Raw genomic sequence first — 26,159 nt, 5'->3', positions numbered from 1 at the left:
TGGTAGTGTAGATGTCCTTCAACATGCTGATTTCATTTCCTTTAGATATTTATCCAGGAATGGAATTGCTGGATCATATAATTCTATTTTTAATTTTCTGAGGAACTTCCATATTTTTTTCACCCTAATGAAGAGTACTAATTTACATTCCCACCAACAGTGTATTAGGATTCCCTTTTTTCTACATTCTCCTAGCACTTGTTATATTTTGTCTTTTTGGTAGCAGCCATTCTAACTGGAATGAGATGATATCTCTTTGTGGTTTTGATTTGCATTTCTATGATAATTAGTCATGTTGAACATTTTTTCACATGACTTGTTAGCCATTCGTGTGTCTTCTGAGAAAAGTCTATTTGTCAAGTGTCAATTTTTTTTTTTTGAGAGAGAGAGAGAGAGAGAGAGAGAGAGAGAGAGAGAATTTTTTTTTTTAATATTTATTTTTAGTTCTCGGCAGACACATCTTTGTTGGTATGTGGTGCTGAGGATCGAACCCGGGCCGCACGCATGCGAGGCGAGCGCGCTACCGCTTGAGCCACATCCCCAGCCCTCAAGTGTCAATTTTTAAAACAGTTTTTTGACTTTTTTTTGGGATGGTGGTGGTTACTGAGTTGTTTGAGTTCCTTATGTATTTTGGATATTAAATCCATATCAAATGTACAGCTAGAAATATTTTCTCCCATTTGCCTATTTTTACTTTTGCTTCCTGCACTTTTGAGGTCTTATCCAAAAAAAATCCTTGCCTGTTTCAATGTCCTGAAGCTGTTCTCTGCATTTCTTTCTGGCACTTTCATAGTTTCAGGTCTTACATGTAAGCCTTTAATCCATTTTAGTTCAATTTTGTATATGTTAAGAGGTAGGGATTCAGTTTCATTCTTCTGCATATGGACACCCAATTTTCCCAGCACCATTTATTGAAAAAGACTGTTTCTCCCATGTATATTCTTAGCACCTTTGTTGAAGATCAATTAGTTATAGATGTGTGGGTTTACTTCTAGGCTCTCTATTCTGTTTCACTGGTGAATGTGTCTGTTTTTATACCAATACCATGCTGTTTATTACTATAGTTTTAGGGGGTCCCCTACCACTGGACCCAGTGATGGGGACTGAATCAGGGGCTTTGCACACACTACTCAAAAGTGCTCTAACACTGAGCTGTATCCCCAGCCCTCTGTGTATGTCTTGAAATCAGGTAATGTAAAGCCTCCTGCTTTATTCTTTCTGTTCAAGACTGCTTTGACTATTTGGGGTTGTAAGAGGGGGGTGGTCTATATAAATTTTAGCATGGTTTCTTCTAGGTTTGTGAAGAATGTCATTATCATTTTGATAGATATTGCACTGAATCTATAGATTGCTTTGGGTACTATGGACATTTTAACAATATTGATTCTTCCAATTCATAAACATAGGGATCTTTAATCTATTGAGAACTTTTTTGAGAATGATGTAAGATAAAAAGTGAATATTTTTCCTTAAGGATAAGCAATTTTGACACAGCATCTGTTATTTGTTTGTTCTTTCCCTACCAATTAATGTTATCTCTGTCACATATAATGTGCATATTTTTTTTCTAGGACTCTTTATTCTGTTGTTCCACTATCTATATCAGCACCAATATTACACTCTTATTTACTATGGCTTTGTAACAAATCTTAATAAGTGACAGGGCAAGTCCCCTCAACTTGTTGTTCCTCCAAATTAATTTTTTTATCCCTTCATTATTGAACACAAAGTTTAGGATCGGTTTACAGAATTTATAGCTTATTTGAGAGATAATGAACATCATTACAAATTGAGTCTTTCCATCCATACATATGATATGTGTTTCCATTTATTCAGATATTCCTTATGAACCTAATTATTTTTTTAAACAATGTTGCTGCATATATGTAGTTAGGTTTATTACTGAGCACCTTAGATCATTTAATAAGTGAAATATTTTGCCTTAATGTTATATATTCAATGTATTGTGACTAAGCACAGTGATGCCACCAATTGTTATATGCTGATTTTTTTTTCTCTAGCCACTACACTTAACTTTCCTACTAGTTCTAATAATATATAAATTTTTTGGATTTGTTCTATAGACAATTATAGTGACTATATATAGTACAACTTTGTCTTGTCTATTTCTTGCATTGGTAGCACTGCTAAGAGAATGAATAGAAGTAGTAGTAGTGTTCTTTTCTAGTTTCTGAATTCTTTTTTCATGGGAGGAGAGGGGGGTGTACCTTGGATTGAACTCAGGAGTACTTGACCACTGAGCCACATCCCCAGCCTTATTTTGTATTTTATTTAGAGACAGGGTCCCACTGAATTGCTTAGGGCCTTGCTAAGTTACTAAGGCTGGCTTTGAACTTGCAATCCTCCCACTTCAGCCTCCCAAGATGCTGGGATTACAGGTATGCACTACTGCATCTGACCTGAATTCTTTAATCTAGCCATTAAGTGTTATATCTCTTTTTAAAAGTTTCCCCCCCTTTTAAAGTTCAACACTGTTATAGTTAAAGAGAGTAGATTTTAAAGTGAGGACAGAGCAAGAGATAGAAAATCCAGAATGAATGACTATCAAATGCTCATTTGTTAGAACTCATATATTTTAGCATTTGAAATAGTCCAGGAAAAGGCTACCAAATTTTCTGCCTCATCATCTCTGAATCGTCTAGGCCCTGGACCCAAGTTTCATTCCTGCTCTTCAAAATAATAATGTAGTTACCACACATTGAGTAGCTGACTGTGTTATACTCAATTTCCAAAAAAATTTCAAGTCCTTATATTATCATCACCCTTACTTTACAAATATACAGAGGTTTAAAGAAGCAAAATAACTTGCTCACAGTTACACAACTAATAAACAGCAGAACTTGGAATGGAACACAAGTCCTCTAACCCCAGATCCAAGTTCTTCATTGATTCATTGACTTTTCTTGCTTTGAAAGATTTCATAATAGGCCACTGGGTGTCAGCGTTGGCACCTCTCCTCTATGGAATCTGCTTTTCTATAATGGGAGACCATTTTTTCTATGTTTGTTGAAATAACAGAAACAAATGTTGACAATAACACTATGAAGAAGGGGCAATAACAAGTAAGTAGTCCTAACAGTTAGTATCTAGGACTTTAGCTAGACACAGAATTAAAATTTCCAATTTTAAGGCAAAAGTAGGCTTATATACACAATTTTAAGATTATATATATATATATAAAATTGAAGTACTCACCTCTGCCAAGTCTTCAAAGCAGCTTCCTACTAAAGGATGGGGACTGCCTTCATCTGTCATTTCTACAGTGTCTTCTATATGGCCCAGTAACTTTACACTAAGTTCATGTATATCTACTATACGGCTAAATATATTTTCTACATCCTATTGGGGAGGAGAGAAATATATTAATTCAATTAGGCTGTGTAACAATAGATAAATTTTGAGTTTATAAGTCATTTTATAATCACAGAACTTAACATGGAAAATATACTGACAAATACTAATGACTCATAAATTAAAAATATTCAATAATTTGTTTTGCAATTTACAGGTAATAAATACATTTCTCTTAAAAAACGGTTCTCAAACTTTTTGTCTTAGGACTCTTTCACACTCTCATAAATTATCTAATAAATTACCACACTTTACTTTTTTTGTATCTATGTTTACCATATTAGAAATTAAAACCAACAATGTTTAAACATTTAATTCACTTATAAAAATGAACTCACTACATGATAACATAAGTAACATTTTTGTGAAAAGCAACTGTTTTTCTAAAACAACAAAAAGGAAATATTTAGTATAAAATGGTATCACTTTACATTTTTGCAAATCTAACAAGTAGTTTAATAGAAGAGAGCAAGATTTTTCTATCATTTCTTGCCATTCAATCTGTTGGGATACATTATTTTGGTTGAAATACATGAAGAAAATCTATCTATACAGATACATATTAGGAAAGGGAGAATAATAGTCTACTCAAATAACTGTTAGGTATTCTTTTATAAAGATTCTTCGTAATTTTTTATTGAGATGTACCTCATATACCACAAAATTTACCCTTATGAAACATGCTTACGATACTGACAGTTTTCAGTTATTTACAGAGTTGTATATCATACTATCAAATCCTGGAACATTTCATTACCTCAGAGAGACACTGTAAACCTATTAACAATTATTCTCCATTCTGTTCTTTTCCCAGCCCTTGTCAACCTCTGTTCTACTTTCTATCTCTATGGATTTGCCTATTCTAGACATTTCCCATAAATAAAATGAACATCCTTTTATGGCCCTACACCAAAATTTAATGAGTGGTAGTTTGTTTTTTGTTTTTTTTTTTTTTTAGATGTAGATGGACCTTTATTTTATTTATTTCTTTTTATGTGGTGCTGAGGATCAAACCCAGCGCCTCACACATGCTAGGCAAATGCTCTACCACTGAACTACGGCCCCAGGCCCGGAATGATAGTTTCTTAAAGGTTAGATGTAATGTGGAATCAATTTTGTATGATTACACTAAAATCCACTGCTTACTATTTTTTTATTATTTTATCAGTGACTACATTTTGTCAAATTAACTTTGAGATCTGATTTATATACAGTAAGATATACCTATTTTTAATGTACTTCTTGGTGAGATTTACGTATTCATTCTTATAACTACCATCTTATTCAAGATATGTAACATTTTCATTGCCTTAAGAAGTTTCTGTATTCCTCATTCCCATCAATTTTCACTATTCTCACTCCGAGGGAACCCATAATCTTCTCTTCATCACTAGAAAAGTACCTTTTCTAGAATATGAAACAAATGGAATCATATCTAGTCTTTTATGTCTAGTTTCTTTTTTTTTTAGTTGTTTTGTACCTTTATTTCATTAATTTATATGTGGTGCTGAGAATCAAACCGAGTGCCTCACATAGGTTAGGCAAGTGCTTTACCACTGAGCTACAACCCCAGCCCTTATGTCTAATTTCTTTGTTCCACACTGCTATGTGTATAAGTACTTCATACCTTTTCATTACTGTGCATCATTCCACCACATGGACATGTCACACTTTGTATATCCACTCAACTATTTATTCATTTTTATTTATTTTGTAGTTGTGAATGGACAGCATGCCTTTATTTTGTTTTTATTTTTATGTGATACTAAGGATGGAACCCAGTGCTCCATACATGCTAGGCAAGCACTCTACTCCTTAGCTACAACGCCAGTCCACTCCATTCAACTCTGATTGACACTTGGGTTGTTTCTAGTTTGGGGCAAAAACAAAACTGCTAGGAACATTTGTGAACAAGTGTTATATGAACATGTTTTTATTTTTTCAGGACAAAACTTAGAAGTAGAATTACTAGATAGTATGGGTGGTTTATGCTTATTATTATACAAAACTGCCAAACTTTTTTCCAAAATATTTATACTTATTTACATCTCACAAGTAATATGGGAACTTTATGTTCCCACAAATAGGACTGCCACATCCTTTTCAGTATTTGATATTGTCTTTTTTTTTTAAGTCTTTCTAATGAGTGTATAGTGGCAGCTCATTGTGTGTTTTTTTAATATCTTTATTTTGTTTATTTATTTTTATGTGGTGCTGAGGATCAAACCAAGGGTCTCTCACATGCAAAGCGAGCGCTCTACCACTGAGCCACAACCCCAGCCCCTCACTGTGGTTTTAATGTGCATTTCTTAGATGATTATTGATATTGACCATTTCTAGTTCTTTATGTTTGTGTCCTAAAACATCTTTGCCTTTCCTTTACTGTTATTTTTAAAAACTATTTATTTATTTTTTACTTACAGTACTAGGGATTGAGCCCAAGGGCACTCCACTGAACTATATCCTGGGCCCTTTTTGTTTTTTATTTTTAAATAGGGGCTCACTAAGTTGCTGAGGTTGGCTTTGACCTTGTAATCCTCCTGCCTCAGCTTCTCAAATAGCTGGAATTACAGGTGTATGCTATTGCATTCCAGCACCTTTACTCATTTTTAAAAGCAACTTTATCGAAAGATAATTTGAATACCATGTAATTCATCCATCTAAAGTGGGTAATTCAATGTGTTTTTTTAATAATCTACAGATTTGCACAACCAACACTATAACCTATTCCTTATTATTTATTACTATTGTGTGTTGCTCAAGATTAAACCCAGGACCTCACACATACTAGGCAAGCACTCTACCACTAAGCTACACTCCACCCCTGGTTCCTTTATTTTTTTTTAATGTTTACTCACAGTTTCCATAGTAAGCACTGTTTTTCCATCAGTCACCTATGGCTGAGTAGCTTTAGGAATTACTAGTATGTAACTCCCTTAGACAACCTCACTTGCTGTCAATCAGCATTTCCTTAGGTCCCAATTAGGTTAGTTTGGTTACTATTATAACACCAGCAATGCTTTATTTGAGTGTCAGTGTTACTGGTTCCATTTTTTGTGCTCTCAATAATATTGCTGTCACACTTCTATCATAGTTACTACACACTGTATTGCAATTTAATTTTAAATTTACATCTCTGTCTTAACTTGAGGGAACAAACTGTTTCTTATTTATCTTTGAATCTCCACTGCTAAGTATGGTACCTGACAACACAGTTGGTATCGATGAAATATTTATTAAATGACTCAAGTTGGCCAAATAAAGCAAAAATATCTTCTACCTAGACAAGAGGCTTTATTGTTTGGTGTGTATCAAAGATTCTGAATTCATTTTAACTTATATAATCAGTCTAACTTTTTATATTTTCTTTTAATTTGTGATTTGTGATCTCTTAAAACTTGTAGCATTTTATTTGTGATCATAAGTTAAGTCCAACAACTTAAAAATATTGGAAAATTAGTGTGAACTAGACAAATTCAAATTCAAAGTTGTCATATAATGATACACACACACACACACACACACACACACACACACAATATACTTACATTAGCTGAAAACAATTTGGAATTGGAGACAAAGGGCTCTCTAAAAACTTTTATAATTAGATTTAGTTCCCTTATATATTGTCGAATTTCTGCCATAAACGCTTTTACCAAATCATAGTAAGTTTGTTCTCCTGAAGTGGAAGGCTCTTCATCAGTTAAAGATAATATATTTATATCTTCTACATCTTGATGAAACATATCCATCAATACCTATATAGTTAGAGATATATAAAGTATAAATGAGAATCTACAGTCAAATTTGAAGGTAAATGCCCTAAAGGTTCTGTGAATAAAGTTCTTAAATGACTAAAAAAAAAACCTCTGGTATATAACTGCATCTTTATGGATATATTGCTATAACCCCTCACAACTTCTCTAAAATAGAATTCTACTAATATCACACATGCCTCCTCCAAGTTCTTTATCAACACTAGTAGCTATCTGTCTGTCATGTTAACCTATCATTTCTGGTTTGTTCCCAAATACTACTTTGAATTTCTCTGATTTGGTGTCTTCTGTTCTATACCCTTGCCATTCTCACCTTATTCCATGGCCTCAATCTCTCATATTTGGCTTATTTTCCTACATTTGGTAGAGATGAATCAATTGTTTTCTCCAAGAAGTCTACCATTGTTAGTCTTCCTGGAAGTTATCTTTCCCTTTCTTGTGAACTTCTACAGTATCATACAGATAAGATTACCTACATTAGAGAGTATCATAATGACCAGATGAGATAAACCATGTATATGCTCAACTTTCAATAAATGTTTGGTCTTAATATTATTGAAACACTGCACAAGTAGTATCTAAAGAAAACTAAGTGTTGAAATAAAACTTTTAGTACTTTCAAATTTTAAAAAACTGTTTTCAAGTAAATCCATAGCCTTTTAAATCATCCAATTCAAATTAAACTTTAAGAAATTCAGTTAAGATATTATTACTATAATAAACCCTAGTTGCAGCAATATATAGAAATTACTACGTTTTAAAACATCTTAATATTATATATCTAATATATTTCTAGAAAGTGATATCCTGAATTCTTGCTACTAGATTTACTAGAAGTATTCCCCAAAATATAGTACACAAGTTTAAGAAATAAAACATATAGAAGCTCAGTTTCCTACCTTATCAGCACACATTGCCACTTTAATATCTTGTTTTGTAATTTCATAATGCCGTATGTTTCTTACATAATTCCCCACCAGCTTTAAAATGTCTGCAGAAATGTATTCTAATACTGCTACTATGTAAACAGAAACCTGATGGTCAATTTTATAACCTAGGACCTCCTGCAAAATTAAAAGAAAAACGTGTTTAGACACCATATACTAAAAATTTAACACACTGATTACAAATTTTTAAAAATCATGCACTTTAGCTTAACTTTGAGGCCTGTGATTATCAATGCTTTATTTTATAATTTAAATGGTCCAATTATGAAAAATAATGTATTACAACTGAAAAATGTAAACTAAGACAAGGCAAGGCAAAATCATCCTGGTCATGTAAAATACTTAAGAGCATACATTATTAAATATATAATCCCTAACTTAGGAAGCAAAGTTCAAGTTTGGTATATTTTACTCTTCAGTTATGTTCTTCATTACCCAAGTAAGAATACCTGTAAGTAACTACAACAACGGAGTTTTCTCTTTTATACAAGAGTAAATACATTATTGGCATCTAGAAATATCATATACCTCTATTCTTTCCTAAGGAACCTAGGCTCCCCCAAATCTTAATGGCACATTTCTCTGGCTGTTCCTATGAAAAAAAAAAATGTGCTCTGTCCCACTGCACAATGGTAGTTATTAAGAGCACATTAAATAGTTCTATTATTAGACTTCAAAGAGTATGGTCTTTTATAGGTCTTTTGTTTTCCGTGTAGGAGAGCAAATTCCAAACAATCCAATTAAGGGGGAGAAAAACTTTGAAATAAGTCTACTATAAGTTGTGGGCAGGCTGCATTTACCGTTTGGGATATATAAAAACTATTAAATGTATCATGGTAAAGATTTACCAGTAACTTGAAATAATATCCACAATTAGATTACAAAACTCAAAATTTATGATTATTAACAGTATGTACATATCTCAATTTGTTGATTCTTTCTGACTATAAGTCAATGTATGGTTGATGAAAATCTTAAAAAAGGAATTACAAAGAAATATGCAATTATTAATAATTTAGTAATTTTCCATGCATATTTCCTCAGTCAAAACAGTCAATAAGACAAAGGCAGCTATTTCTATTCAGCCACCAAAGACAAAAAAATATTGCCTTTTGACAGTGTTAAATATTACCAAAGTAGTAAGCCTTATATTTATGTATAATATTAAGAAGATCTATTTAACACTATCACTTTGAGTCTTATGGATTTGAACCAGGGAGTTAGATACTTTCTGTTAGAAAGTTAGATACTTTCTCACATTACAAACTGGAAATAATGACAATAACTTTCTTGAGTAATAAAACTCAGAGACAATACAAGTAAGCATTAGCATTTTGCCTGTATTATAGTGTTTGCAAAATTATTGATATTTAAAAGTATTAAGGTTTTAATTCTTATACTTTTTTATAAGTTAGTCAACAGTTTGTTCATTGTATTAAATAGAACAGAAAGAGAATTATTAGGGTTTGTAGGAGTCATTCTTTCCGTTAGTTCTGGAGAGATTAAACTGATGTAAACAGCAAGTTGAATTGGCTAGTGTAGGTGATACTCAGGATTTTTTTGTTGTTGTTGTTCAAAGATTAGACAGAGTCTTATTGAAGTCTAATTTCTAAATTATTTATATGGAAACTTAGCTCTAAACAACAAGAAAGGTGGAATTTTATAAATTTTCTTTGCAGTTCTTATAATACCTGGAAACAAAATCCACAATAATAACTTTTCTTAGTCTTTCAATTTGCTTGATAATTACTTTAAGGTATGAAATTACCTTAAATCATGTTGTTCAATTTAGACTTATCATAGCATCCCTCCCCATCACATGAATCCCTGGAAGACTTAAAATGAGAGAATTTTACTCTTCAGTTAAACATTCTTAGTGTTTGAAAATGGTGGTTTTTATTTTGCTTTTCAAAGGGAAGAAGGCAGTGTTTCATCTTTACCTTTAATAAAGGATGAATTTTTTCTACTGGGAGAGATAAAGGGTTTCTTCGCTTCCTCTTTTCAATAGCTGATTGAGCATCAGCTATTGCCCATTTATCAATTGGATGAGGGAAACTTTTTTGAACACGTTCCTTAGAAAATAGGAAAATAACGACTAAGCATCAAATAAACCAAACAGTGACCTTCACTTAAAATTTACTTTGAAAATCAAATAATATAAAAGAATTTTCCACATGTTGTGTAATTTATATTACAAACACACTTAAGCTAAGAAAAAAACTATAATTGTCAATATATTAATTCTTTGTTGACTAAAAAATGGAACATTCTTTCTATTATCTAAGGAAGATAATAATATTCTGAATCCCAACTTAATTGTGATAAAATTAATTACCAGAATGAGTAGAAGCTGCTTTAAACATAACTTTTATAATTTCAAGCAAGAACAAGACCTAAGCTCAAAAAGCAAATATCTTAAATTCAATTCTCATTTACTTGTCCTTACTTTTCAACACCAATTATAAGCTCAAATAGCATTTTGCAATTGAAGCCTCAAAAATTTTTTTCTTTATCCATCGTGTAAAAGTACTTAACCCTCAAATTATTTACAAATCAAAGAAATCAATGATTTACATTGGTATCTACAATTTTAATACATGGCAGTTTATCTTCAGAGTAAGGTCCTCCATAGGTTATTGATTTTTAGCAAAATACTTCAATTTAAGCTGGGCACATCCCTGTAATCCCAGTGGCTCAGGAGACTGAGGCAGAAGAATTTCAATTTCAAAGCCAGCCTCAGAAACTCAGTGAGGCCCTGTCTCAGAATAAAAAGCAAAAACAGCTAAGGATATGGCTCAATGGTTAAGCACCCCGGGGTTCAATCTCTGAGACAAATGAACAAACAGTTCAATTTAATTTCCAGCAGTTATTCAGTTACAATTTCACTGAAAATATAAGAACTCAAAATACCATAATGGCTGAATTCCTTTACCTTAAGAGACAATGTGATTCATACTTCACTTTAAACAGAAAGTACTTTCATTCTAGCAAGTTTTTAAAACCCACTTGCAGGATACCATGATTATAACCAGAAGAGGTCACTATTACACAACTTTTAACATTTTAAATTCCTAGTACTCAACTAGTATTGGTAGTGTGTGAAAACTGCTGGATGAAATGACAAAACAACTATGATTATAAACCTGAAAAAAAAAGTCTTATCAGTTGCTGTTAAATGGAAAATAAAAGAAAGATTGTCATGTAATAGTCTGGGAGGTGGGGAAGGGGCAGGAAGAAATATAATGACAGGACATAAGCAAATCTTTGTTCAAATTCACAACCAGCCTTAGGCTAAATCAGTTGCTGAATTGCAAAATGATTATTTATATTCTAATTAATGAAATCAGAAATGTATCTAAATGAATCACTGTAGTTAAAAATGAAGTTAACAAATTTTCCAACTACCTAGTTGAAAACCTGTTTGCCAGGATGCTAGCCTCATGTAGTAAAGGCCATTCAAAGGTTCAAAATTCTGGTGGAGCAAGGGCAGATGATAAAGGAGAGACTAGGGTAGAAAGGAACATCCAAAACAAAAATTACCTCATTTGTATATAATGTGTCAAAATGCATTCTATTTTGTTAAATACATAAATGATTTCCTTTGTCCAAGTTAATTCTATAGATTTGTTAATCCCAAAATGACAAGACCAGGTTTTTTGTTTTTGTTTTCTGTTTTTGTTACTAGGTATTCAACCCAGGGTAGGCAAGTATTCTGCCACTGAGCTACATTCCCAGACCATGGATTTCTATTGAGATGTTTACATTGAAAGGTTTATCCCATGGTTAAACCAACTAGGTGTATCTATGGTAGAAACCTAATAATAGTGTGTGACCTTGTGGCTTTCTAGCACTTTTTTTAAAAAATTTAATTCAGTATAAGAAATAAATTCTTAACATATTTTACAAAATGCCCTTACATGTTATACATATTTACTCAACTGAAACAAAGTTTCACAAACAAAATCTGCCCTTTTTCTATAAAGTACACTGGTCTTTTCTAATTTTTAAAATGTTGATTGGGCAATGCTCTAAAGTGATTCTATGACTTATTAATGGGTCATGAGCTGGAGTCAAAAAACAAGCAAACTGATACACAGTGGAGGTAGAAAAACAGTAGAAAACAACAGAAGTTGAACTCCAGCTCGAAATTCTGAATAGATTTAATATTTTTTTTTTGGGGGGGGGAGTCACCTTAAATATATTTAAAGAGTTTGCTAAGTTTAGGGACCTTATTACTTTGAATAAGGAAAATGGAAGATTATTTCTTAACAAAAGAATCTAAGACACAATTTGCTATATTCTGAATGTCTTGTCCCTAACAAATTCATGTTGAAATCCTAATACCCACTGTGGTGGTATTAAAAGGTGGGGCCTTCATAAGGTGACTTGGTTTTAAGGACTCTGTCCTCGTGAATGGAATTAGTTCCTTTATAAAAGAGACTTGAGGAATCCCCCCCAGCCCCTGCCCCATTCATCCATGTAAGGACACATATGTAGAAAACAAGACCATATCATCTGGTGCCTTGATTTTGAACTTCTCAACCTCCAGAACTATGAGTAATAAACTTATGCTATTTTTAAAAATAAACAAAATAAGAAAACATATGCTGTTTATAAATTAGCCAGTCTAAGGTATATTGCTACAGGAGCCTCAACATACTGAGACAGCCTTTACTCACTTCTCTATCTCATCTCCACATTTTTTGGGGGGGGGTGGTGGTGCTGGAGATCAGACCCAGGGCCTTGTGCATGGGAGACAAGCACTCTACCAACTGAGCTACATCCCCAGCCCTCATCTCCACATTCTTTATTCTTATCTAAATACCCTTCCAAGGCTGGTACAAGGTATTATACAATTAATATAAAAAAATCAATCATTTCTATCTATACTGAGAACAGTAAATAACCCACAAGGTTATTGTAAGGACAAAAATTTATTTGACAGTACTTTGAAATTATCAAGCCCAATAGATAACTGATTAGTATTTCTATTACTGTTACACTGTTACAAACACTTTAAAAAAAAAAGGAAAGAAAGAGAGAAAGAGAGAAAGAGAGAGAGAGAGAGAGAGAGAGAGAGAGAGAGAGAAAGAAAGAAAGAAAGAAAGAAAGAAAGAAAGAAAGAAAGAAAAGAAAAGAAAAGAAAAGAAAAGAAAAGAAAAGAAAAGAAAAGAAAAGAAAACCATCCCTAGCCCTAAAGCCAACTTACTGGAATTCCATATGGCTACCTCTATTTTAAAGGCTCAGGCAAAGTATTTAAAAATAATAAGGAAAGGAAAAGGATAAATATCTTTGATGTCTCAGAATCTCTAAGAATATTAAAAATCTATGAAATATCTTTTATTCAATCTTGAATCTACATATTGATTAAATCTATATAAGTAGAAGATTGAGAGACTTTTAGTTAACTACTTCTGAAAACCCAGAGATTTCCTTCAATATTGGCAAATAATGTATTAGTTTCTATGTTAATTAAAAGGATAAAATTGATAATTATAAATACAATGTCAACAGACTATCAAATGCCTGGAATGTACATCAGGATAATAAACATCAGTATAATAAACAAGATGAGATTTGTATCTCCATTCTAATACATTAGACATTCAGTTGGAAGCTGCATTTTATAAACACTGTGGGGGAACCTAACTAGAATCCAAAAGAGCAGTTGGAATTGTTAATGAGAAGCAGAGTCAGGGAACCAGTTCTATTTAAGATCCATTTAGTGAACCCCAATGTAAACACTTATCCAAAGACAATTATAAATAAAAGATATACATAATTTGATTTGATTTCAATTAAAAAGGGTATAAATTTAATGTAAGAAACCTACTCTGAATTCCTTAAAAAATAAAGTGAATTACTACACTGCAGTACCTTCACTATATCCACAACATCTGTAATTCAATGTTCCTTGATACTTTGTCTCAGTTGAAATCTGGAAACCCTATGAAGATTTCTAGAGCAGGAACTGCTCTTAGCCCCACAGCCTGCATGCAAGATTTCATAAACTGCTTCTGAAACATCACTCTTTCACTCTCTTGTAAGTCCTACCAGCATCCTGTGCAGCTTTATTGCTTACATTAAGGTCACAGAAAATACTCTTCTGACCTTCTCTCTCTTTTTTTTTTTTCTTTTTTGGTGGGGGCAGGAGGGTGAGAGGTTGTACCAGGGATTTAACTCAGGGGCACTTGACCTTTGAGCCACATCCCCAGCCCTATTTTGTATTTTATTTAGAGACAGGGTGTCACTGAGTTGCTTAGGGTCTCACTTTTGTAGAGGGTGGCTATGAACTCGTTAACCTCCTGCCTCAGCATCCCAAGCCGTTGGGATTACAGGCGTGCACCCCTGTGTGGGGCATGAACTCTTAATTCTTTTAAACAACTCATCTTCACCTTTAAGTACAGCCACTACCAAGTGACCATATTCTGTTTTGTAACTATGTTAACCATGAATTCTAAATTCATACAACTCTGTTTCCAATCTATTCTACTACTCTTGTTCAGATATTTTAGTGTTACCAATTCTCTGAGCTCATTACTGAAACTAATGGAAATGTTTCTGAAATGCTAGCTAGCTAGCTTTACCAAACAAAAGAAACACTACTCTTTAAGTTATGAACATATATCATTCTGGCATCACAAAACGGTTTTAGTTGAAAAGTAAAATATGGAATAGTATCACAACTAAAATATAAAAGCTATCATATACTCAACACAAAGTTTAAGGATATCCAATCTTGATTTTCATATACATTGAATGTATATTTTCTGGAATTGAAGAGCACATTCTTTTTGCCTTCACTGATATTACAAAAGGCACACACATTAGATATATCTAAAGTAAATATGAGACTAATTTTGTCATACCTCTACATCTGAAGCACTTCGGGGCTGAGCTTGGCATAGCATATTTAATAATTGCAAGATTAATTCTTCAACATACTGGAGAGCATCATCATTAGACTCAAGAGTCGGATGAACTTGCCCCTGGACCTATTAAACAAAAAGCAAAGTAATTAAGATGTGGGTTTGGTTTATCTAATTAAAACAAAAGAAAAAAAATTATATATATATATTCTTTTTAATTTAAATGTGAACTAGCCTACAAAGACAGACTGGATATTACTGACCCAAAAGTCAGGCATGCTCAACCTTCATTCTCCCTAGCCACATTTACCATATATGCCAATAACATGCTTTGGAAATCCTGCTACCTAACTGTATAATATCAATGTTTTTTCTTATACCACAGTTGCAATGAGATGCAGGAATGAGATGAAGGAAGGAGAGACTGAGGTGATGATAAAAGATGCTGTTTGTGATTTTTTTTTTTTCTTGTCAGAACCAGAGCATTTATTCAACATTCTGCTTGGGCAAAATTGGCCTCCTGTGGGTCTCTGTCCCTTATTTAACTTTATCTTTCCTACTAAACGAAAAAATCCAAGAGGAGATATATATTATGTATATATATATATATATATATATATATATATATATATATATATATATATGTGTGTGTGTGTGTGTGTGTGTGTTTGTGTGTGTATAATCACATCTACTAATTTATCTCCAGTATTTAACACTACACAGAGCTCACACCTTTGATAAATATTTGTGAACACAGAGTCACCCTCTATCAAAGGACACAAAATGTACACTTTGACAATTTCGGACTTTGTCCATTCCATGTAGGAAGACTGGTGGCCTAATAATCTTCACCTTCTTTTTATAAAGCTTGCATTTTAATAGATAGTACAAAGGCCGCCTTCTCTTTATCACTCACTGTGAGCCAAAATAAATAAATGGCAAGAAAAAACAGTCCCTGAGATAAATAATACATGTTTTCAGACATGCTTAATACTTCAGAGGGTGGTAGAGGACTTAATAGAAGAAAGTGCACAATACACATTGGTCAAGGGCATTGAAGATGGTCTGCTGTTTGTACTTCATTAGCTGAAAGGATGACAATCATGGGTAAGGGATAATAGTTATAAGAAGTGTACCATATAAAGAATTTTTAAAAACATGTTAAAAATATATACATATGCACTGCACATACTTTTTTAAGGCAAATAATTTGTAGGCAAATAGCAATCTAACAATTCAGAATTGCATGAGGGGGTACTATATAAAGAATGAGGTTTTAAACTATTTTTAAAAATTTTTCTGTACAGGTGAAGAAACTGAGCCCCAAAAGACTTAACTGATTTGCTCAAACACTTTTAATCATATTCAATATAACAGCTACCAATCTGATTATAATTTATCCGTTTACAAATCTATCCTATTCAATGACTGAATGGTTATACAGTTAAAATAATGAAGAGCTTGGGATTCGAGATTCTGAGTTCAGTCCTTTTCATTCGCCATGACAACACATTCTGACTAACGTGACAGGTACTAAATCTCATAAACTTAGCATGATTTAATTACTCTTTAAAAACAAACAAAAAACACCTGGACCTTGACAGAAGTTTCTTAAAGTGCTGGGAATTGAACCCAGAGGTACACTATCACTGAGCTACATACCCAGTCCTTCCTCAAACTCGTGCTCCTCCTGCCTCAATCTCCTGAGCAGATGGGATAACAGGCATGTGCCACTGTGCCTGACAGAAGTTTTACTCTTATATGTTGAATTGTATGCCCCCAAAGGCCTATACTGTCTTCTCAGATACTCTTTTATCTTCATCTAGCTGTAAAGACTAACACCACATGTAGGATTATTTCTATCTGGTGCTTGGTCAGGTTCCTTTCTTTTCTGAAACTCTTTTCTTAATATTAGTGACTCAATCTATTCTAGTTCTCTGATTTCTTTACTCCTTTTAAAATTTTCTTATAGAGTTCCATATGTTCCTTCACCCCTCAAATGTGGACTCTCATCTATCTGCTCCCTTCTATTCCTTTCCCCAAGTAATGTCATTTACTTCTACATTTTGAACTAATACTATGCACAGATGACTCCATATTTATCCCTAAGTCCTAATTTCCTGATTCTTAAGATCCATACTTCTAAATACATGCTAAATATTTCCACATATTCTACCAACATCTCAAATTTAACATTAAAAGCTTATAAATTCTGAACATTAATATTTGTCAACATTAAATCTATCAAATTAGGATTATAATTCATACAAGCCCAATAAATTGTTTTACTTCCTTAAAAACAAAACTGGAAAACACAGGCAATGGTAATGTTTAAAAGTCAAGCAGAATATTAATTTCTAAAAATTCATAAGCTGATCTTTGTTCTTTCAAGGAAAATGCTATTTCTTTAAAGAGCAAACAGAACTAGTATTATATTTCACAGACAGAATAAAAACAATGAGACAGCTAAAGTGCCCCATCCCATCTAAATTGGTATTCAGTCATTTAATGGATCAAATGATCCAAACTGTTCAACACTACACAGAATACATTACCCTGACAAATCTTATGACAACCTCCAGAAGTCATCTATAGCTGATCATTTACTGAGGTGTGTGCATGTGTGTGTTTATCAGCAATTACAATAAGCACTTAGAACTGGGTATAAACTAGATGTGGGTTTTCTCTCAAATGTAGTTTGCAAAAACATTACCTTTTATATTTAGGTTTATTGACAAAGAAAACTTCATTATAGTTCTTTAAATGTAACTAAAGTAATTTAAGTATAATAAATGCAAATACTTCACTAAAGAACTAATGATAGTCATGAATAAGAATTTTATGTGATGATGACAGCAATTCTTCTTTTAAGATATAATCATCATGTTCAATTAAAAGTGTCACTCTTGAATTTCAAACCTTCATTGGGCCCACTTGCTTCTACCTTGGCAGTTCATTTTGTCTCTTGTAATTCCTAGCAGATTCTGAAGGAACTTTATTGGCTATTATTGCCAGATTTTGTGGAATCAAAAAGCAAAGGGATTTGGTCTATATCAATTCCTAGTTGTTCGATACGTAAGTCCTCCAAGTATATTCAGGAACCCCTTGGGTAAACTGTCAGAAAACACTGTGTTGAATTCTGATGAATCTTTAATAGCCTTTTCTAGCTAATGGCTCTCTGAAGAATTAGAAAGGCTTTTAGATTGTATTTTATCATGTCTTAAGCCTAGATCTGCCACTTTATTTATAAATGGAAGAATCTCAAATGAAACTGGTATTCTCAAAACCTTTTCCATACCAAATAATAAAGATTTGATGATTCAAAACTCTTCCACTGTTAGGATTGTTTACTCACTCTTTGATGTTTTAGGTGCTCATTTTTCCTAGTTTAAAAATCAAAATCGTTAATAAAGTCAAGAGGCAAATATCAAACAATTCAGAGAACTTATATCTTTCTCAAAAATAAGAATATTTTCTGGGCTAGGGATGTGGCTCAAGCGGTAGCGCGCTCACCTGACATGCGCAGGGCGCTGGGTTCGATCCTCAGCACCACATTAAAAAAAATAAAATAAAGATGTTGTGTCCACTGAAAATTTAAAAATAAATATTAAAAAATTCTCTCTCTCTTAAAAAAAAAGAATATTTTCTTATTTCTTGGTGTCTGTTAATTGGTTCTGATGCCCATGTGTGTTACTATTTATTTCTCTTCCTGAGCTTCTGTTACTTGCCAGGGAAATAAAGATGAATAAAGGACATGGAATCTGTCTTCAAAAAGTCCAGTTAAACCACAGCACAATGTGCTGAGACAAAAATGGGGTTATGTTTAAGGTACAATGATAACCACCAAATGCTGGGGTGTGGGAGGAGTTTGAGAATTCCCCAGCAGAAAGACGCACTTTGAATAGGGGCATAAAGGATAAAGACAGTGTAGTAACAGCTGATAGAGAGGAAGATAATTTAACAAAAGGGCTAGCACATAAAAAGGCAAAGATGCTGAAAACAAAATGGTATGTTGGAGAAATTTAACTGGGCAAAACAGTACATGTGGGAAAAGCAGAGACTGTAGAGACCAGGCTTGTATATCATGCTAAGGAGTTGGGAAGAGATTAGAGAAGCTTTAAACTAGAATAATAATTGAAAGTTTTAAACTAGAAATTGATGCAATTAGATCTATTTGCTGAAATCAAACCATGTCAGTGAAGGCTGGGTTAAAGCACAGATGAAATTGAAGCAAAACTACTTGGAATGATGCCCAAGCCTCCATAAGGAGAACAAAGAACAAAGTAAGAGGTAGAAAAGAAGGGACAGTTAAGGTAGAATATTATGGGGGCCTGAAGACAGAAATGAGAGAAAACCACTTACTTAATCAGGACAGGAAATACTAGAAAGTAATACTTTGCAGAAAAGATAAGAAATTCAAAGTCTGACATTTGAATTTAATGTTCTTATACTACATCTAGTGAATGATAGCATTTTTTTTTCGTAAATTTTTTATTTTGGTTGTGAATTATTTGCCATAGTAAATTTCAAATTCTCAAGTAGCAAAAACAACATAATTGTCAGTGCTTTGGTAGAAATAAACTTACTTAATTACCTATAATCTAATGTAACTTAAGAGGGGTCACGCATTAAAGTGCACACCTTAATCACAAATTTCAGGCTAGCCTCAACAATTTAGTGAGACCCCTAAGCAATATAGCTAGAGTCTGTCTCAAAATAAGAAGGGTTAGGAATGTAGCTCGGTGGTAAAGTGCCCCTGGGTTTAATCCCCAGTACAAAAACATAAATTGATTGAAAAAAGTAAAAATTGTTTTAAGAGTACCTATCACATTCTTAGCTGTGAGCAAAATATAAATAAAAAATGCAGGCACACTGTACAAGAAGCTTTGGACTACTTATGTTAAAAAAACATATTCACAAAATGATAAAAACAACTTCATGAAATTTGAGAAAAGAATGATAAGAGTTAACATATAGCAATAAACTTTATAAGAAAGGTGATTACTAAAAAATCCAACCCCATATTATCTTAAGAAATTTTTAATTAAAGTAGGATTAATGCACAGTAAATATTTAAAAATATATACACAGAGATTTAAGTGTAGAGCATTTATGCCAGGAACCTTAGAAGCTCTCAAAGATGAACAGAATCTAACACATGAACACACAAATATCATGAAAGAGATTCTTGGCAGCAAAAGATGAGCTAATTTAAAACCAAATCAATTGTAGTTGATTGAAATTCAATGAAATTATACAAACTGGTATGGTCAAATGATAATTTAAAACAAAAACTCATTAAATAGCACTGGATATAACTTGGAAACTGATTCTAGAATAATTAAATATGTATCATTCTCTTCCTATGCAAGCTATAATTGGAGATAATCAAATAGCCCAAGTTGATGAGGAATTCTTCCTTATAGAAGGATTCTAGATAATACAGAGAGAGTACAGTAACAAAAACCACAATTTGTAACCTGAACCACATAAATTCAGATATCAATCATCAATAAATGAAACTATTATGTGAAGAGTCAATCGTTATAAAGGAGGACTCAAGCTGCCACCTCCTGAAACCCCTAATTTTAGTTACCATAACAAAATTGGGAACAGACTTGATACTGTGAAGTCATGGCACCACCTGTAAAATATTGCTGCCAAAACAGCTGAATAAATACAATCCAGCATCTAAAGCTTCTATTTAGAGAAACTATAGATACAAGGACAACTGAGATATCATGAGAAAACAGAAAACTTCAGTTTCTACAAGTCAGTTGAGCAAAGCAGGTCGATAGCTAAAAGAAATTTAAGAGACATAACTCATAACCTTGTTTGGCTCCTGAGTCCAATAAACCAACTGCAAAAATGACAATTCCAAGATAACTGAGGACCATATGGTGGATCTATAGTCAAGACCCCAGCCACACAGAGAGTCCTTCGTGAATTCAACTGGTATTAGTAGATGCCACAATAAATTATTATTAATTTGGATAGCTATGATAATAATATTGAAGCTGTGCAAGAAAAAGATGCATATTGAAGTGTGCAAAGAGAACAGTGTCTGAGATTTGTTTTAAAGTACTTCAGGGGAAGAAAAAGGAGAGTAAATGAAGCAGATGTGGCAAAATCTAGATACCTCTTGGCTGTATTAGTGATAGGCACATAGATTTATTATTCTACTTTATAGTATGTTTTAAAGTTTTCAATAAAACTCTGGAGTGGGTTATGAAAATACTGCATATCACCTAGGGAGCATATCAACAATACAAATCCACTCTATTCTAACAATTCCCTTTGAGAAGTTTGGGGATGGGTGCCAGGATCTGCACATTTAACCATTCATTCTTAGACATTCTTAAAAGTAGTTCTGAGATCACACTTTGAGAAACACTAACACAGAGGAAACTCCTAAGTCCTAAATGTATCTGGATAAGTTAGGGGATGATTCCCAGGAGATTCTTATCTTGAACTGAATTCTGAAGAATAAATGGAAATTTGCGAGGTGAATCAAATGAGGAGGAAAATCCAGAAGGAATACATGGATAATAAACACACAGAGATCTGAGAGTACCCACTGTAGTTGAGAAATGCAAGGCAGTGTGTATGGTTAGAATGGAAGGAAGCACGAACAAAGAATGGATAGCACGAGATGACATGGGTAAGAGGCAGAACATAAAGGATTCTGTATTGCATGCTAAGAAATTAGACTACATTTAAAATATTGATGCTAAGGCATCTTTTATTATACATTGTAAACAGTTCAATTATAGAACTCTGAAAACATAAACCACCCATATTTTTCAGGATAATCTTTTGTCTTAAAAAGGGTATTGTTACAAAGGGGAATGAAGGGGAAGAGGGAGGATGGGAACAGAAAAGACAGAATGAACTGGATATAACTTTCCTGTGTTCCTATATAAATACACAACCAGTGAAACTCCACATCATGCACAACCGCAAGAATGGGATCCTAATTACAATAAGTTATACTCCATGTATGTATGTCATGTATATCTAAAAAAATTTTAATAAAGAGTCTTATTAGTTTTTAATTCATAAAAGTATACAAATGTAAGATTACTTTTCAACTACACTGTCTACTACCTAAAACTGGGCATTAAAATATGTGCTAAAATCAAATATACTTAAGTTAAATGGACAAAAACTGAACAGTATGCTCATGTGATACCATTATGTACATACAGTAGGTATATATGTACATGTATTTCTTACTTCTGTCCACTGAGATGGCCTAAAAAACATTGATACCTCTGTTATAATGAGCATACTCAGAGAGCCCAGATCTTGGTTTCTAACGACATTCTTCAATAAGAGAAACCGGAGTTCCATGGAAATTAGATGATCCTAGGTTTGGGGAAAAGAATATACAAGTGAGTTTAGAGTAGCATTAATAGAGAAGTGATAAAACAATACAAAGAATGAGAGTATGTCAAAAACACATAGTGGGCAGGGAGAAGAAAGAAAGAAGGGGGGAAAATACATTGGAACAAATATGAAAAAGTTCCAGTGGTCAAAACTGAAATAATTTGAGGAACAAAATAAGTAATGTAGTACTAGATTATAACCATATCTATATTTCTTAAATAAAAGATATATCTCATATATACACAAATACATGAAAAGAAGCAAATATAAAATAATAAATTTATATATTTATACAAACAATTATAAATATACATTCATAAACATTTTATATATAAAAGTCATCCTCCTCAAACTTTTCCACATTCTCTGGAAGCAAGCTGGTGGGAGAGTTAGTTAATGGACCATAGCTGAAAGGGGTAATATCTACATAACTAACTGACCAAGGTTAAAGAGGGAAGTTGGGTTGATAGCATATACCTTGATATACCATGATGAAAAACAGAACTCTACTTCTGTATTCTTCTTGTAAAAAATCCATGATTTCAGTATAACCCTGAGGAAAATACTGAACAAAACCAAATTGACACACATTCTGTAAAAAACTTAAGTAGTGCTTCCAAAGGTCAGCAAGGTCAAAGACAATCTGAGAACCCAGAATTAGGGAGTTCAGATGAGAAAAAGTAATGTGGTATCCCTGATGAGATCCTGAAGCAGAAAAGGCACTGGGGGAAAAACTAGAAAATCTGGCCAAGTTTAGTAAATAATAATACACTAATGTTGACTTCTTAGTTGTGACAAATGTACAATGGGGTGAAGGACATAGAGGAGTTCTCTGTACTATCTGTAAAAGTATTCTAAAATTAAAAATAATCTTTAGAAATATGAAGCTTGGAGTATGTGCTTAGCACCCACAGGTACCTGGGCTCTATTCCTAGCACAATGATAATAATAATAATGATAATAATAATTATAAAGATAATATGGATTGCAGCCAAAGCAGTACTTAGAAGAAAACTTATGGTCTTAAAGATTTATATCAGAGGGCTGGGGCTGTACCTCTGTGGCAGAGAGCTTACCCAGCATGTGTGAATGCAGGGTTCGATATTTAGCACTGCATTAAAATAAACAAATAAAATAAAGGCATGCTGTCCATATACAACTACAAAAAATTTTTTTAAATAAAAGATGTATATCAGAAAAGAAGAAAAGATGAAAATTCAAAGGTTAAACATCCAAACTAAGAAATTAGATGGGGGAAAGGATTAAAACACATCCTAAAGAAGAAATAAAGGAAAGCAAAAGTTAATAAATAAAAAATAAAGTCAATACTTTGAAAAACACTAATAGAAAAACTTCTAGGAGACTAAACAAGAAAAAGAGAAGGCACAAAAATATTATAGTTTTTAAAAAGGAGGACGTAACTACAGATACGGCAGACTTTAAAAAGGTATGAGAAAATTATGAAAAACTTTAAGGCAAATTTTGAAGCTATAGGCTAAGTGAATTAACTCCTAAAAATATAAATTACCAAAACTGACTCAAAAATATTTCTGGTGGTTCTCAATCATTAAAGAAATTGTATCAAAAGCTTGAAACTTCCCATATGCAAAATAATTTTATCTTTCTAGGAATAGAAAATTACAACCATATATCATGTGTTGTGTATAACCGACAGTAGTCCAGAGTAAGAAAAGAAAAAAGGAAAGTAAAATTACTCATAGGCCAATTCCTAAATTTGATGAAGAATATAAACAAAAATGCTACAGCAAATATCCAGTTCTATACCAAAAGAACTACCTGGGAAAACCAAGGAAAATAAAAAGATGCCTGTTATCATAGATGTCTATTCAAGACGGTGCTGGAGATGCAAATAAAACAATAAAGGATTGGAAAGAAAAGAACAAAACTGCTACTATTTGCAGCGAATATAATTGCCCTCACTGAAAAAACTAAAAGAATCTACATAAAAATTACTGGCATTAATAGGTCGGTTTAGAATTACTGAAACGATCTACATAAGACAGTTGCATTGCTATGTAAGCAATGAATAAAAAATACAATCTCTGTGTGTGTGCATGTATGTGGATGCGTTTTTTTCCCCAAGTCTTCCAAAGTGAGTACATATTAATTTTACATGTATTTTAAGACTATGTTTTTTTAAGCAAGGACCTGTAACAACACACAAAACAACATTTTCACTACAAAATCTTACTAGTCAAATGTAAATATCTTTCACTTTATTTCTCTTTTTTTAAGCATAGTCTTTAACACAAGAAAATAATCTTATAAAATACATACAAAATGCTTCAGGGAGGAGAAATTATAAAAATTTAATGAATGACATTTTTTAACCTTGGGAAATATATATAATTTTTTAAAATATTTTTTTAGTTGTTAATGCACTTTTATTTTCTTATTAATATGTGGTGATGGGAATCGAACTCAGTGCCTCACACGTAGGTAGGAGGCAAGTGCTCTACCACTGAGCTACAATTCCAGCCCCTATATATAATTTTTTAATGACTGAAAGAAAATAAATTAAAAGGCCTACGTTGGTTATTATGAGTCATTTTTTAATCATCTTCACTAAATTTTTGTCTGATTACCAAATACTCTATAATGGACATACTTTTTTTTTAATTTGTTCTTTTTAGATGTACATGACAGTAGAGTGTATTTTGACACATTATACATCTGTGGCATATAACTTATTCTAATTAGGATCCCATTTTTTTTTTCTTGATGCTGGGAATAGAACCCAGAGCCTTATGCATGCAAGGCAAGCACTCTACCAACTGAGCTAATATGACCAACCCCTAGGATCCCATTCTTGAGGTTTACATGATGTGGAGTTTGACTGGTTGTATATTCATATATGAACATAGGAAAGTATGTCAAATTCATTCTACTGTCTTTCCTATTTCCCATTCCTCCTCCCTTCCCTTCATTCCCTTTGTCTAATCTAATGAACTTCTATTCTGCCCCCACACATACTCCCCTTATTGTGTATTAGCATCCACATATCACAGAGAATATTCAGCTTTGGTTTTGGAGGACTGGCTATTTGACTAAGCATGATAGCTTCCCATCAATTTACTGGCAAATGCCATAATTTCATTTTTTATGGCTGAGTAATATTCCATTGGGTATATATACCACATTTTCTTTATCCAATGTATGATAAATAAAAGGCCTTAAATAGCTGGCCACAGTGGTATACACCAGTAATCCCAGCAACTTGGTAGGCTGAGGCAAGAGGATCACAAGTTCAAAGCCAGCCTCAGCAAAAAGTGAGGCGCTAAGCAACTCAGTAAGACCCTGTCTCTAAATAAAATACAAAACAGGTCTGGGATATGGCTCAGTGGTCCAGTGCCCCTGAGTTCAATCCCTGGTACCCCCCCACACACACAAAAAAGGCCTTAAATGGTATGATATACAATATCATAATGAAGTCAATTTTCCCATAATCTAAACATCAAAGAGTTATTAAAATTGAAACAACATTTTTCAGATTGAAATACAGATCCTACATTTACTTAAGAGAGTCAAAAATAACTAAGGCACTCCTAAAGAAAAATCAGACAAAAAATTATTCCTGTTGAGTGACGTGGCACATACCTGTAATCCTAGCTACTCAGGAGGCTAAGCCAGGAGAATCACAGGTTCAAGGCCAGCCTCAGCTAAATTAGTGAGACCCTGTCTCAAAATAAATAAATAAATGAAAAGAGGCCTGAGGTTGTAGCTCAGAAGTAGAATACTTGCTGTGAGGCACTGGGTTTGATTCTTAGCACTGAATATAAATAAAT

The 26,159-nt window shown here is 33.0% G+C and overlaps 1 protein-coding gene across 3 annotated transcripts in view; it reads right to left on the bottom strand.

Moving 5' to 3' along the window:
* Window positions 1-26,159, bottom strand: part of SOS1 (SOS Ras/Rac guanine nucleotide exchange factor 1) — a 119,266-nt gene that overhangs the window by 54,500 nt on the left and 38,607 nt on the right. For 2 of the 3 annotated variants that reach the window (XM_081263810.1, XM_081263811.1), the window contains exons 2-6: window positions 14,965-15,090; window positions 10,036-10,167; window positions 8,048-8,212; window positions 6,921-7,130; window positions 3,217-3,360 (exon numbers count right to left, since the gene is read on the bottom strand). In XM_081263810.1, the coding sequence (XP_081119936.1) occupies window positions 3,217-3,360; window positions 6,921-7,130; window positions 8,048-8,212; window positions 10,036-10,167; window positions 14,965-15,090 (777 nt within the window). The remainder of the gene's footprint in view (window positions 1-3,216; window positions 3,361-6,920; window positions 7,131-8,047; window positions 8,213-10,035; window positions 10,168-14,964; window positions 15,091-26,159) is intronic. The other variant, XM_081263812.1, reaches the window with a different exon arrangement.

The sequence above is a fragment of the Spermophilus citellus genome, assembly GCF_964194105.1.
Source record: "Spermophilus citellus genome assembly, chromosome: 13".
Taxonomy (NCBI): Eukaryota; Metazoa; Chordata; class Mammalia; order Rodentia; family Sciuridae; genus Spermophilus; species Spermophilus citellus.
This window is presented reverse-complemented; position numbering and strand designations above follow the sequence as displayed.